The sequence below is a fragment of the Triturus cristatus genome, chromosome 7, assembly GCF_964204655.1.
Source record: "Triturus cristatus chromosome 7, aTriCri1.1, whole genome shotgun sequence".
Taxonomy (NCBI): domain Eukaryota; kingdom Metazoa; phylum Chordata; class Amphibia; order Caudata; family Salamandridae; genus Triturus; species Triturus cristatus.
Window position 1 is genome coordinate 37,369,321 of NC_140590.1, and position 16,186 is coordinate 37,385,506.

Genomic DNA, 16,186 nt, shown 5'->3' on the forward strand with positions numbered 1-16,186 from the left:
TCAACAGGGCGAGGCATTAACCTGTATACCTATAGTGTGGCTACAGCTGCATGATGAACGAACGCTCCTGATGAAAACCTAGGAAAGAGAGCACAGAGTAAACAACAGATCAGAGCATCATGCTGCCTGAAAAAAATGTAACAACATCCTGGAAAAAGCAAACACTCATAGAGAATGCAAGATTAAGTAACGCAGGTTAAATGTAAGCAGCAACAACATGGTTACCTTAACCACTTCGCTGCGGCGGGAATTCCGCCGCAGCGCTGGGGGGGGTTTGGGGGCAGCGCGGTGGTGCTGTGCTCATGACGGAGCCACTCCGTCATAAGCCACGGTTGAGCTGTGCTCCTGACGGAGTGGTTCCGTCATGACTCCGCTGCGCTAATCGCCCGCACAGGCGGGGAATCATCGCAGCGTGGGAGGAGCGGCGGCCAACGGCCGCAGCATGACGGAAACAATCCGTCATGAGCACACGGCACCCGTGGCTCATGACGGAGTGGCTCCGTCATGAGCGCTGAAGGGGTTAAAGCTTTTAGACTCATTATTCAGAAATCAATGAGAGTTTTTTTTTTGCCTGAAAAATTAAGGACATGACTACAGGGCCCGGAAAGGACCCGTTTCAAGTTCTGTTGCTTATATCCTTACAAAATGTAAGCAGTATGGTTTAAAAAGACCACATCCCTGAACACAGAGGTGCAGTACATATTTTATAAACTTAAATAAGGAAAACAGCTGGTAAGGATCACATTAAACGTTTTCAAACGCACGAATCAACCAGGTATTGCAGTACCTCCAGGATTGGTGCACTTCCCCACCCAAGGAAAACAATGCTGTTCAAAGAAAGACGAGAAAACAAAAGTAGCGCTTCACTGGCAAACTCTGTAAAGTGGCGCTAATGGGGCTGCAGGTGAATGAAACCAATGTGTCCACTTTATAACCAATATGTCTTGTTTTATATAATTACTTACTTATTTTTCGTGTTTTGAACATTTTTGCATCTCTGTCCCGAGGCTGCACTTTGGAATAGCAAATTGTTAAAAAAGACGAAATTTCCTGCAAAACAGTTTTTTTAGGTCTCGCTACGTAGCGCGCATGCGCTGCTTAGGAGACCTTTAGTAATCTATTTGCCTTTTCTGCCAAAAATGTGCACGCTTTGCATTGCTTTCAATGGCATCGTATGCACGTTTGGCGATTCCCTTGCGGGAGCGAGCTTTAAAACCATTTATTTGCGATTAACTTTCAAACAAATGGTTCCCTCTGCTTGCTCCCGCAAGGGAAACAAGCGCAGGCCCCCTCCTCTCTCCCCTCCCCCTGCTGCCTCCTCCTCTCCTCATCAAACTTGTTTTCTGTTTTTGTGGCACAGGGAGATTAAGTGATTTGCCCAGAATCACAGGAAGTTCACCCGGCGCTGGGATTGACCTCTCCCATGTTGGGGGGGAAGGAAAAAAAGGTATGATGGTCTTCATTTATTTATTTCTGCATTTCAGTTTGAATAAGAGCTATATGACACAGCGTTTCAATAGGATTCAAAGAGTATGGTCCCAGTAGAGAGGCGTGTCCTTTCTGCCGATCCTTGGGGGGTCAGGGGACATGCTGTCAACAGATGCTACGGTTGCAGAGACATGCGCTGTGCGGGTTTGCAATCGCTGCAGGGGGGCTGCACAGAAATTTTGGATGCTAAGGCTTAGTGGAGCCCAGGGTGTATTGGGGGGCTGTGGGGAGGGAGGAATTTAAAGCCCCATTTCTTAGACTCGCCCCTTGAGCTTAACTCGGTATCAGATGGGCCTGTGTTGCTCTTGTAGCCCGGGGCCATGTGCTCATCTGCGCCCCCCCCCTCTTCCGTCAGTGTGGATAAAGACATTGATCATACACTCTAACAGTGGTTATCAATATACACACTCATGCGAGCCCCTCCTTGGAGCTGGGGAACCAGGTTCGAGCCTCAGCGTCGGCTCGGCATCCTGTGATTCTGGGCACATCACCTAATCTCCCCTGCCTACCAAAAATGTGTAACGTAACTGATGCTCTTGTAAAGAGCTCCATTAACTTTGGGTCGAGGTTGCGCTATATAAATCTGCAAAAAAGGTAAAACTAAATCAGGGAGGACGGTGTACCGATCTGGACGGACTGTGCCAATTCTAAAGACCTGGACTGTGTCCGCCAATCGGGGAGAGACACAGGGATCTTTCTGCCAAGCAGGGAGGGAGACTCATGAGAGTTCAAGTCGGAAGACGGAGCTCGGGACTGACGGCCTACCCACGAGGCTCAGGTGAAATGAGTGCTAACGAGGCTGTCTGTGCTGATGTCTGTGCTGATATCCCAGGAGGCTCCACCCCCTGTGAGGTCAAGGTGCCCTTATAACACATTGTTCACGATCAGACCCCTGCACCTTGAGTGCCTCCGCCCCCATGTGGGGTGGTTTAGTTCCTCATGACGGAATGCCACCCTCACATATGATATGCTCTTATGCTAGAGGAGACACCGTCACCGAAGCCTCAATTGAGGTATACTTTTCATATCCTAGGAACACAATGCACCCAGGTGAGACAGGGTCGGGCAGGTCTGTGGGGGAATCTGGCAGTGCCCAAGGGCTGATCTGACATGACAGTGTGTGGGGCGCTTTTTTGGCTGCATATGGGCTTGTTTTATTGCCTGTGAGTCAATTTTAATGTGGGTTTCACTATTACCACCAACGTTGCCTGCAGCACGCACAAACACATGCAGTCTTCCACGCTTTGCAAAACACCTGGACAGCTTGTCTTTACAAGTTCAAAGCTGCCCCGAATTTTCAAAGGCGGGCCAATTTTTTAAGCTATGGGCTAATAGAGGCCACTTTTATTTTGGTACCTGGTCCAATTTTCTGCCTAAGTCCGACCCTGGTGTGAAGTTGTTCCTGTATGCCTAACGTGATAGATTCTCCATGGGAGGGGCAGTTCTCTACCTAAAAGTCCAACCCCAGCAGGATGTCTTTGTACAAATGGCAGGTCAAAGGCCTGGACCCCAAAGGCGATGGCCGCCCCTCGTTCTTCTTAGGTAGATACACTGTATTCAATCGAGACCGGAGACACCTACACTTGTTAGCGCTGTGTTAGAACCCGTAAAGTTAACGTGCCACCAAGTTCTATATGCATGATATATGCATGATGGCACACTGTACTTGTCAAGTACCTTAGCAGCTTCAACGGATTCCACAGGAGCAGATGCTGGATCTCCACTCCTCCACTCCGCTACCGCCAGCTAATAGCTCACGAGCAGCAGAGCGGGGGAAAGGGGAATTGGACAGAAAAGAGAGACTGCACCGTGTCTTCTTTCTTGGACTGGATTCGGAGCTTCTTCCTCACGACTCCTGCAAAGAGAGTTACTCAACAACTGTTCTGCAGTTAATTACACTATTAGTTGTGGTACTATTACTCACTATACCTGTCCTGACACAGTGGGTTGCTACTCTCTGGTTTAATTCGACAGATGTCTTCTAAGGAGCAGTGGAGTTGAACAGGTGGTGTGAAACCCTGCAAATAGAATCACATGTAAACCCAATTACCTACTACCTTGCTCCCCTCCCTTCACCTTGTCTTCTTATACCTGTCTTTCCCTTAGAAGAACCTTGTCCATTTACTGAATGCTCTATAGTTCCAACTTGCAGCCTAATCCGCTTGCTGGATCCAGAACCAAGCAGGTGATGTCCGTTGGTAGAACCCTTATATATATATATATATATAATTGCATCTACATGGAGATACAGGAAAGTCTTTAAACTCTTCAATCTTTATTCTGTACTCAGTCTTGCTGATGGAAGCCTTTACTGCTGCTACTTCTTAAAATGAAAATCCTATTCATGAGACTCTCACTCTCTCTCAAATTTCTGTTCAAGTCTGTGAATTTAAATCCTTGTCCTTCTATAATACTGTCTCTGGAAGCTTTTGCTGAGCGCTGGCAATTCCACGAAAATATAGATATAATTGAACTTACTTCTCAAGAAGAATGTTCGCCAGCCTTACTTCTTGTTTACCTCTCAACTAGGGCGCTGTGAGGCAAAGTGAGTCCTTAGTTCTTCCACACTCTTGTGGACTCCGCCAAACTTGCAGAATGAATAGGAACTCTGAAGAACCCTGGAAACTCTGGACTAAATGGGTACCCAAGGAACCCTAAACCTCCTCGAAGACACTCTGACTGGAACCTGAACAGAAGGAAGCGCGGAGCTCAGAGAGAACACCGCCTTCACAGAAAATTCGACGGTTGAAGTGCGCCACGCTCAGAACGAGCGCGCGCCACATCAACCCAGGATGCCTGCACCGCTGCCAGAGTGAGACTGAGGAGAAAGACTGACTTAGCAGCGGCCATCTTGGGAGAGGGAAAAAGACTACGATCGTAAAGAACGGAGGAAGGCAGAGAGCGATCTCACGGAAACCACTCTTCGCCTCCCCCCCCAAGCGCCTAGCCCGACTCCTGGGTTGTATACTCAACCTGGGAAATCTAAACCTAGACTCTCCAGTCCTGACAGTACTGCTTCCGTCACACTCGATAACGTGCTCCTTATCGTCATTGAGAGCAGCCTCCAGACCCGTAATAAACACTCTATTTGCGTGGTTCGGACCGAGCGACCCATTTCTGCGAGTAGCAGTAATTGCCAAAGAGAATTGTACAATTAAATAGAATAAAGAATTTCCCCAATCTGAATATTAATCATGAGTCGAAAATTCCGGGAAACAGAAAAACGAAGGCGATTTCAAACAAACATTGGCATAGCCAGTAGGTCTCGCCTTTGGGACCTTATAAGTGTTTAGTTATCCAGCACAATATCCTTGGTGCAACAACATCAACTGTTGCATGGCTGAACACTTATAGTGCCAATATCGGCAACAGTTATCACAAAACACATAAGTACATAAATAAAACACACAACACCGTACTGTAAGTGAAGAAATATTGCTGCAGGTTTATTAGCATACCAAATATGCAAACATGGTGGGTTATCTTACGGGCGATCCCAGGGCAGGCCAGCCCCTATGCCGCCTGCCCGTCTGATAAGCCTAGTCACCATGGCAACGCCAACTGGTGTATACCAAATATTGGGAGGGTCCACCCCTCCCATCCGTGGACCACCAGTCCACTTGCTTCACACGCCCCCCCGTGATGGGTGGGCGGAGCATACATGGCAGCCCCCGGTTGCTCAGACCCACAACCGCCTGTCGGCTAACGGGGCGCCGTCGTTCTTCCAGGGGACACGCTAAAACATTCCTGGGTATCCTGGCTTAGCACCCCGCGGTGCTGCTGCATGATGTACCCCTTGGTATGTGCAGACCCTGGATCGCCCTGTAACTCCTCCTGCAACACAAAGTAAAAATGTTAGAAGACCTGGGCCCCCCCCTTTGTCCCTCCGGACGCCGGGTAAGCGGAGGGGCGGGCAAGGCGAACGAGCGGACAAGAGGACGAGGAGGGGGCGGAGACAGTATATGTACCCCTGTCTCCTCCCCGCCCTCGCCGGAAGCAGCTATCTGCTGGGGTCTCCCCTGGACAAACCCAGGGACTCGACCTCCCACCCCTGTGCCTTCCTGTGGCACTAAGGCGGCCGCCCTCCAAGGGGCGGGCCGCTACGCAACCCCCCCCGACCGGGCAGCCTTACATAGTGCCAATATCGGCAACAGTTATCACAAACCACATAAGTACATAAATAAAACACACAACACCGTAATGTAAGTGGAGAAATATTGCTGCAGGTTTATTAGCATACCAATATGCAAACATGGTGGGTTATCTTACGGGCGATCCCAGGGCAGGCCAGCCCCTATGCCGCCTGCCCGTCTGATAAGCCTAGAGTCACCATGGCAACGCCAACTGGTGTATACCAAATATTGGGAGGGTCCACCCCTCCCATCCGTGGACCACCAGTCCACTTGCTTCACACGCCCCCCCCGTGATGGGTGGGCGGAGCATACATGGCAGCCCACGGTTGCTCAGACCCACAACCGCCTGTCGGCTAACGGGGCGCCGTCGTTCTTCCAGGGGACACGCTAAAACATCCCTGGGTATCCTGGCTTACTACCCCGCGGTGCTGCTGCATGATGTACCCCTTGGTATGTGCAGACCCTGGATCGCCCTGTAACTCCTCCACAGCCGTTAATCTTTGCTAAGCACTAGAAGGTGAATGATTTGCCTCGAACCACAAGCTGTACGGCGACATTGCCGAGACTCGAACCCAGGTTTCCAGCTCCGAGGTCGAGCGTCCAAACCATTAGGCCCCTTAGGAAGGAGGGGGGGGGGACGCGAGCCCAGGAGTCCCGTAGCAGGCACTACCCAAGGGATCTTCCTGAACAGTAGGACAGGGAAATAAACCTGTAACTTTGAAAGTAAGGGTGGCAGGCCTTAACCTCTGACCTGATCGCACCCCCGATGCCCGACCGATGACCAGACACACGCGCGCCCCACCCCCCGCCGCCCGTGCAACCACCATGACCGGCGGCTTGGGCCTAGCTTTTCGGCCGCAAACCCCCCCGCCCGTGGTGTACTGACCACAGGGCCTCGTCACCTGGTACTGCCCAGGGACAAGGCTGGGGCGGGGAGGGAAGGCAGCAACTCACCGCAACACACTCGCGGAAACGACGAGGGTCCGAGGCGACGATCAAAGCGAATGAGCGGACAAGAGGACGAGGAGGGGGCGGAGACAGTATATGTACCCCTGCCTCCTCCCCGCCCTCGCCGGATACAGCTATCTGCTGGGGTCTCCCCTGGACAAGCCCAGGGACTCGACCTCCCACCCCTGTGCCTTCCTGTGGCACTAAGGCGGCCGCCCTCCAAGGGGCGGGCCGCTACGCAACCCCCCCCCCCTCCCCGGGCAGCCTTACATAAGGTCCCAAAGGCGAGACCTATTGCCAATGCTTGTTCTTTTTTGGATCCATTTCACAGGGGAACGAATGAAGGAAAGAGTGTAAGAGCCGTATCTTGAAGGTAATGTTTTTATTGAGCAAGTGAGGAGGTGAGAGACAGAAGGAGAAGGAATAAGAAGAGGAAGAAAGAGGGGGGGCAGCTGACAGCAGCGGAACAGGAGAAGTGGACACTGTCGCTGTATTCTGTGGGCAAGAAGGAAAAGCTCTGTCTTTTCCTTCTCTGTCCAGCGGAGCCTCTAGGCCTGGGCCATTCTTTAAAATAAAAAAGTAGGGGACTGGATTCTATTTTTTTTAAAGTAGGGGCACGCCGTGCCCTGTCAATCCCGCCCCCTTCGACCACTGCTTATAGTCCTCCTCCAGAGGAAGAGGAAACATCGACTCCCAGGGCAGAGGTCAAGCACTTACCGTGGACCCTCAGCTGTCTGGTGGCTTGCACCGGAACTGCACCACTCGGTTGCACAATCACGGTGTAATTTCCGGTGCAGTTCGTCAGCAGGTCTCTGATCACCATAGATCCGTCTGGGTGACAAGTCTCCCGGCCCGTGAATTGGGGGCCATTGAGCTGTAATGGTGGTGACACGAAGCAAGTGCAGATCAGCTGTGGATCGGTCACTACTGTCCCTCTGTACCAGGCAGACGTCAGTATATTCACAGTGACCGGGGCAGTGAGGGTGGTCGTCTGTCCCACTTCAGCATTAATCACTTCTGAAGCTGCCGACTGAGTCCAGACACCGACACAGACTGAAAGAAAGAGGAAGAGGTGACACTAGGGGATAAAACAGATTTAAACTGGTAAACACACTCAACCACAGACATCAGTCTTGCTTTTCTACTATGGAGCCTAGGTTTTGCAGGGAGTGTGATTCATCCAGAGGAGGCACACAAATTGTAGGAGGGGAGGGGCCAAGAAAGTAGGAGACACCTACATTCTGAGGGAGGCGGCTGTAGGGATAGCCCTGACTGTTTAGTAGTTAATTAGTGCCACAGGACTAGGGTTTAGGCGCTAAGTAGTGGTGTCAGTCCAACCCAAAATGCTTCCAGATCCCTTGAAACACATGAAGTAGTAAGAAGGTAAAAGAGAGTGATCAGATCTATAGTTTTTAAAAACATAATTAAAGTTATTATTCTGGTACCATAAATACCAATCACCCTATTGATCTGTGTGGCCAATAGGGGGAGCCTTTCCAATGGACCATGCCCTGCCCTTGTTGAGTGTCTGCATGGGTTCAGAGGGTCATGAACGCTGTATTGGGTGGTGGTGATGTGACGCAGCTGTCACTGCTGGTCAGGCTCACGCGGTGGTTCGCTGAGTGGTGGCACACCACTGTGTCTCTAGGAGAGGCCAGGATGGAGCTGGTTTGGCCTCTAGGGTCTGAGGCGCTAGACATTTCCCGTGACCGAGCCTTGCCTGCACACTGCTCCCAGTCCTCTCAGTGTACACTGAGGCACCAAGGAGCTGATCAGGGTCTCTGAGGTTTTATCTAAACCTGTCTGGTAACAGTGGGGTGATGCAAAGTGGCACATCTCATACCTCTCTGATAACATTGCCAGGGACATGGATGACAAGCTGTCAAACCCTGCCACCCTCACATGTCAGTGTTGGGTCTGTAGGACTGATGTAAAGCTGAAATAGTGGCTCAGGCACCATAGAAGATGCAGAGCCTGGCATCTCTCCTAGGTTGTGCTGTGAAGGTAAGGGATGCCCCAGGCCATACCATAGAGCAGTGACGGCACCCCTACAGTTACCATGAACACGGCTATCAGTACCAGTCGGCCATAGTGGTTTTTAGCTCTGTTCCAGGATGTGTTGTGGCCATTGACACCTCTTGCGTCTCCCATTACTGCTCACCCCCACCCTGAACACCGTCCTGTCAACCTTCCCACAATAGCGCCACCAACAAATGTTCCTCTCACCCTATGAAACAAACCTACAGTCAGTTTCAGTAGCAGGCTGGCACCCACTGTAAAAAAAACACTCCGGCAGGAGGAAACCACAAGAGAGGGCCCAAGATGCATGCTGCCATTACATTTACGGGTCCCACATGTGGGCAGCAGGTCAGAGCCCCACTGACTCCATCACAGAGACCACTACACTGATCACAGGCTCGAGCCGCTGTCTCTAAACTGAGCCCCAGTGACTCCATCACAGAGAGAGCCGTACACTGACTGTAGGCTGGAACCCGCTGTCTCTAATACTGAGCCCCAGTGACTCCATCACAGAGACCAGTACACTGACCGCAGGCTGGAGCCGCTGTCTCTAAACTGAGCCCCAGGGACTCCATCACAGAGACCAGTAGCTCCTGCAATATCAGGAGTGAGTAACTCCACTGATATCAGAAGTGACTGATTCCTCTGATATCAGGAGTCAGTAGCTCCAGTGAGTAGCTCCTCTGATGTCAGAAGTTCCCAGCTCATGAAGTCCTGTTTTGTCTAACAGTATAATGCTAGAAGCATAAAGCACAACAATTAAAAGGAAAACTAGCCGAATTACTGAAATTTTGAATGGGAAAATTGAGATGTCTGAGCAAGCTGTGTAGTGCCTCCTTGTGTTTGAATATATATTTCTCTATTTAGTGCACATTTCAAACTGAAGTATTTCAAAGCACTCTTTCATGTTGGTAGGTAATGCATGTGCCCAATGTCCCACAATTTACACAAATAAGGATGCTGTGATCCTGCGACTCCTTAGTTTAAAACTTAGTGGGTTATTTCTAATGTTTTGGGTGGCACTCGTGAGGGGCAAAGCGACACAAAGCTTTGCATTACTTTACTTACCCTTTAAAAGACCTGCTGGCACATTACAAACCTGTGCAGAGATGCACAAGCACCCACTCACCCCTTAGGAACTCTAGCCCTTAGAAGCCTTGGAGTTGTTAATGCCAAGCCACAGCCTCCCACACTCATGGTGTAGATCATACTAAAAATGTGCAGGACAATGGCTCCAGCTGCCAGGTGCTCCTGTACCATGTGTGCCACCATCAGCCAGTTACCACACTTTAGACCATAATACTGTGCATTCTGGAGCTTGAAGTTTTATGTATCCCTTTGTAAGCGTACAAGAGGCAGAAATATAATTCTAAGGGTTTACCCTGCTCCTTTGTTAATACTGAAGTTCTGCAAAACAAAACTCAGTGACTTCTAAATCTCAAGTTTGTGGAATTACTCCAAACAAATCTGCACATTTCAGCAGAACAACATTTTAACCTAACATTAGTGTTATCTGTTTTTCTCCAAGTGTTCTTTCTATTTTATAACCTGTTAATACATGTTTCTTTGTTGGTGCCAATAACATATTATGACAAGCAGAGATGTGACAAAGGGGGGAATGTTTCAGATTCACTTTGTGTACCCCTGGGTCTTGGAGTACTGTTACATACACAGTGTTCCTCTTGTTGGTGTTACCTCCTTTTAAAAGCCACCTTTCCTAAATCCTCAGACTGGGTCTCAATTAAATATCAATTTGGTTTATCAAACAGTGTGTTAAGTGTTCTCTTCAAGAATGCAGCACTTGTTTGCATCCATAGCTACTAACTCACAACTAGCTGTGGCAGCTCCTCTCTAGTAGCTGTACTACAACCCCTCGCTGTGTCAACGAGCAAAGCTCTCCTTCCACAAGCTGGAATGGATCACACACTTCACTAGGACCACTCTGTCTCCCCTGTGCAGTGTGAGGCCTCAACCTGTGTGGTTGCGCAGACTTAACCAGTATTTTGTTATTTTAACTAAACATCCAAAAACACATGAATGAGACAAAAACATCCTTTGCATGGCGAGAAACGCACACCCGTTCCCAACGTCCCCAACTGTACCAATGTCTGGATCACTGCTGCTGATTGTGGCTGTCATAGCAAACACAGATCATGCCTGTGTGCCATGTTACAGGCCTGTCTCGGGGATTGGGGTCTTGTTGACCAATAGGTGCACCCAAAGCGCTACCCTCATATGGTGAAAGACTACTGCCTGTAGCAGGAACTAAGCAACAGAAGTGCAGTGGTTGTGGGATACCATATGGGCAGTGATCAGAAGGAGTGAACAGCTCCTTTTAAACCTTTGCCACTGGAATGACGACAGGGTTAAGATTGGGCTCAATGGCAAGCCAGCCATGGCTGATCTTGGGGTAAAGGAAACGCAAGGTGCTGGATGTTGCTTGGGCAATGATTTGCTTGTCCCTGGATTGGTGCCAGGACCAGAAGCATTTATGGCTTTGATCACATCAGCTGTGTTAGCCAGAGCACCGGCTGCACATCAGTCTCAAAGTGGTGCTGGGAACATTCCTGAGTTGTAGGAACCAAGAAAGCAATGGCCGTAGAGGCGATTGCTTCTACTCCAGAGGAAGGGGAGGATGAGGCTCCTGAAGCTGACCAGTTGCTTAGCTGCAGGGCTTGCTAGCTGCTGCAGGCCTACCTAGAAATATTTCTGCAAGGCACCGGAGGAGCACCTTATGCTTGTGCGACTTCAAAAGGAAGCTCAGGAACAGGCCAGCAAAGGAGAGGTGAAACACTATGTTGGCTGGGAGAGTGGCTTTCTTTATAGTGAGCCTGTAAATCCTGAGCAAGGAACAAGCTGGTGGCTCCATTAATGCACACAGATTTCATGTTGTCACTGGCCCATGAAGTGTCCCTAGCAGTAACATAGGAATTTAAAAAAAACAGGATACGTTGAACCCTCTGTTCTACTGGCCAGCGTTGCTCAGAAGCACAGAGAGGTCCTAGGGAACCTGTCCCGCTTGCCAGATAAGTTGTAAGATAGGAGGGAGAACTAAGGCACTGTTACTGCCTCTACCCGATGTGCGTGTTCTCGGTTGACCCCCCTCACAGTGAGGCAACACATATATCTTGATTGTGGTAGTTCTTGACACCAGGTGCCCTGAAGCTGTACCTTTGAGGACCATGACTTCATGGGTGGTAGCAAGAGCTCTCCTGGGGATTTTTCTCGGGTCGGATTTTTGGGAACAGAATCATCAGTAATGTTTGACTGGGGAACGTACTTCATCTCCTCTCGAATGAGAGAGATGTGGGAGCAAGCTGGTATGATACACCACTTCTCCACAGCTTACCTTTGCTCGGATATGAATTGACCTTGCTCACAAGGCCATCACTCTTTATGACACTTGATCCAACATCATTGACAATAACTTCCAAGCATTACACTTCATCAATAATGAAAAAGCACATTGTCAACACACCGGTTATGGAACTCTCCCCTAAAGACTTTCACAACCAGACAGAGCTACCGGGATGGGCCACCAACTTGCTCTGAAATCGTTTGGGGGAAAAGGTGTTTGACTTTTCAGTGTTGCCAATTTATAAGATTACTTTCAACCAGGAGATTTACCAAGTCTGTCTGGAGTGCTGTGAAGTAGGCATTTTATGGCACTCTGTGCTACACAAGTTTTAAATCACAAAGAATCCAGTGAGCCCACCAAAGGAACAAAGCACCAAATATTCAGTTAAATAGCAAAAAAGTATAGATGTAAGATGTTTAATGAGGTTTTAGAAATATTCTCCCGTTGAACTGCAAAAATGACAATTAACTTAGGGCAGAAGCATCTAATTCTGGATGTTCCGGGATTATGTAATTCATCTGAAAGGAATGTTAGGATGGTTATAGAAGGAGGCGAGATTTTCTGTGCCCTAATTATGTAACCACCACACAAGAAAAGAGAACTTAGTTACCATCCAAACCATGTGGATTTTACACCTGCAATGGTTGTAATATTTGCCCACATGGTAAAAACAAAACCAAAGACTTCAAATTTAACACATCCCAAGTACATACCATCAAGCACTTCATCAACTGCAATACACGCTTTGTTGTGCATGTAATTGGATTTAAGTGCAATATGATTCATGTAGGTAGTACTGCTAGCATTCTCAAGGCACGCATACAGGAACACCACAGAGCACTGAGAAATGGTGACAGTAGATACCCTATGACTGACCATTATAGATTGGTCCATCCAAATGATTCAAGTTTGTGGCTCTTTGGAATTGACCATATTGTTAAAAATCCTCATGGGGGAAATAGGGAGCTGCTCCTAAGACAAATAGAGGCCAAATGGATATGTTGTCTATAATCTAATACGGAGGGGCGCAACACAGATAATGAATTCCATAATGTTTTGGGCTCAAAAACTAGGATTTTGTAGTTCATTGTCCCATTGGATGTCCCACAGACTGACCATAGTTCTGTGACAATGACTGTCATGGAACATACAAATACGAGATTAAAAAAACAATGGTTGGAGAATCCTTGGCTTTGACTTCGGAAGGCACTTGGAGGGATCTCCAGTGCTAAACCTATATTTATTCACGTGATAACTTACTTAAGGGCATTTATTTGAAAGAGACACCCTGCCCAACTACTGTTAGTCGGATCTGGCAAATTATCAAATTAAGTGTTCCTTATCTCAAACTATTTGATAGTCCCTAATAAAGACTCAGGCCCAGAGGGATTACAATTGGGTGTTTTTGTTAATCATTCTATCTTCCCCCGTATCATGTTACACGTGGATAAGATTATAAGCATGCTTTCCTCCGTTTGTGTACTAGAGGATTCAAATTTTGATTTTAACAAATAAATCATAAAAGGGTCATATATGATACACATTGCAATGGCGCCCTCTGATATATATTTATTACGTTTAACTTACACATAAATATATATACACTGTGACATATAGCGGGGTTTCATCTCTGTTGTATCGAAGATTTATATGAACCTAAGTCACACAATGATCAATTTACCCGATCTCGACATGCTGTGTTCAGCCATTTTTCAACATATTTTAATATGACCACCATAAAACATGGGCTTTTCCTATATATATTTTCCATTTGCTTCGAGTTCGTATTTGATTTTGATGGTGACCCCACATGACATATAATGACATTGAATAATACACAAATACTTTGCAATCACTGGTGCAGCAGTTCCATTTGCTATAACTGCTTTTTGATGGTCACTATGAGACTTCACTTGTTCTATTCATTGCCTTATTTGATTTTCGACCCTCTTCCGACTCAAATATGGCAGCTGAAAACTCGTGCTCTTTCGTGACGTCAGTAGGCTATGGGTTGTTACGACTACGGAGGCACAGCTGAGAACAACTAGTTTACTGATCGTTTAGTTGTGGCTATAAAGGGCGTCATCACCAAGGGTCCACATTTTTGATGAAGAGCATGGCTTGCAAAACTTGATACGAACTAAGGTGAGAGTAGGACGGGGCTTATTATGGTGTGTTTGAGGTATTGTAATTGGTTAGGAAGGGTTAATTTGTCTAGGGATACATTGCTTAGACCACTAACATACCCGGTAATCGTGAGTGTTAACATGCTGATGTTAGAACCAGCATGATTACTGAGTTGGCTTCCCCCAGTGGTGAGATATTTTGTTGGCACACTTACCTGTACCCTCTAGTGAGTTTAGATTTAACATTGGCACAATGTTGTTCTGTATTAGTATTCTGTAGTAGGATATGCTGTAGGAGTGCTGTGCAAGCCTCCGCCAATATTTTTCTTTGGCTGGTGTCATTGTCCATGGTAAATGCTGGCTTTCGATTGATAACGAGGCTTCTTAGTCCCTCCTTGTTACCGCCCTGTCTCCTTTTGTACTCGTCCATCAGGACTGGATCTTTTACTTGCCGTGTTACGTGTCTCCTTCATAAGTTGGTAAGCACTAAATTTTGTTCATTCGGCTTTGGCAAGGACGGCGGCGTGTGTTTTTTTGCATTTCACTTTAACAATAGCTGCCGACCCACCCCGCGAGTGCGGTGTAGGGCGGCTGCTATTGTTAAAGTGAAAGCGCGATGCAAATATAAACAAGCAGCTGCCTTTGCGCAATGGTGACAGCTTGTTGTTTCAGCCGAAAGTACAAAGCAGCCGTAGAGAGGCTGCCGGTGTGATAACTGGTGCTGTGTTTCTTGGCTCTGTAGCGCCACACAAAGCGCCTCTCCTCACTGCTAGCAAGCGCATGGCCGGTAACGCGACCTTTCGAGGCTTCAGTGAACAGCAATAGGAGGGTTCCCTCTTTGTCAGGGAGCTGCTGGAGCAGAGTTTTCTTTTAGAAAATTCTGGGGCTTTTGAAGCTCTGGCATGTCTATGCGTTTATTAATTTATTAATAATTAACAACTAATTATTTGTCTTGTGCAAAGTGTGTTTTAACTTATCAACCTGTTTGTCCTAACACAAGAGAAGGTTACACGAGGGTTAGCTTATGTTTGCTGTTTCTGTATTTACAATAATGTGCAAGTTTTCATGTTTAAACGTTGCTGTGTGCTATTTATTTTGAGCACAAAACGCTGTCTGAATTAATGCTTTTTATGTCGCAAAGCTAGATAAATGCATACACATAAGGGTATTAGTGGGGTTTACACTGTTTAATCATTATGCTGTAGTAACGTTTATTTTGTCTCTTTAATTAAAGATGGTCTATTGTGGCCTATGAAGGCCTAATCCATGATGGCTAATTTTGAAGCCTGGCTGAGCCGTGGCGCAATCTGTGATGTGGCAAGAGAGACCCCTGCTGGAAATCGGTTGAAGACAACTGACCGTAGTCCTTCTATAAAACTTTCCATGAGGACATCAGCAGTTTGGAGGATCTCCAAAAGAAATGATTTGTCCTTGGTGAACAAAGGAGCTTCTGAAACGAACAATGAGCTGTAGCTCGGCTGCCGAGGGAAGCGGAATGAGTTAGATACTTTAATAGTTTCTGTTTTCTTGGTTCCTGTTCCATAGTTTTCGTCTTGTGACTTTTCCTGAGCGGAGATTTTCAGATGTTGCAATGTTACATCTCTTCCTGCTCGTTCTGCTCAGTGATACAGTTTAACTTGCCAATTTTATGTGTGTTTCTATTGTATTTTTCATTATAAAAACTGTTAGCTTAGGGAGGGCTCTCCCCACTCTTTGCCACTTGCCATTTTACCTTCGCTGCGTGAACTTGCGTTGCTGAGGACTGATGCTAAGGACTGTCCTGAGAGACTTTGCCGAGAGACTGGTCCTGACCCGTTCTGACACTTAGTTAGAATAGGTAACTATGAGAAATGATTTATTCTGATTTACTTTGACTAATTTTAGATAAAGCAATATAACTTTTAAACATGGTGTTGATTATTTCTTTCCTTGTCAATTATTGAGTATATTTTTGATCATTGTTTTATAAATTGTTTATAGTATGATTAAGGACAACCACTATAATCAGGTCCTATCGCTTGGATATAGATGCAGGGTGGTTTAGGAGTTTTCTTCCCACAGGTTTATTGCTGGTAGAGTATTTGAGCGTATGTTAGTGAAATGGGCCCTAGCGT

At 47.3% G+C, this 16,186-nt stretch overlaps 1 protein-coding gene across 1 annotated transcript in view; it reads right to left on the reverse strand.

Moving 5' to 3' along the window:
* Window positions 1-16,186, reverse strand: part of LOC146808751 (cell adhesion molecule CEACAM5-like) — a 460,313-nt gene that overhangs the window by 205,945 nt on the left and 238,182 nt on the right. Inside the window, exon 11 of the mRNA XM_085614788.1 lies at window positions 7,287-7,622. Coding sequence (XP_085470914.1) covers window positions 7,287-7,622 — 336 coding nt within the window. The remainder of the gene's footprint in view (window positions 1-7,286; window positions 7,623-16,186) is intronic.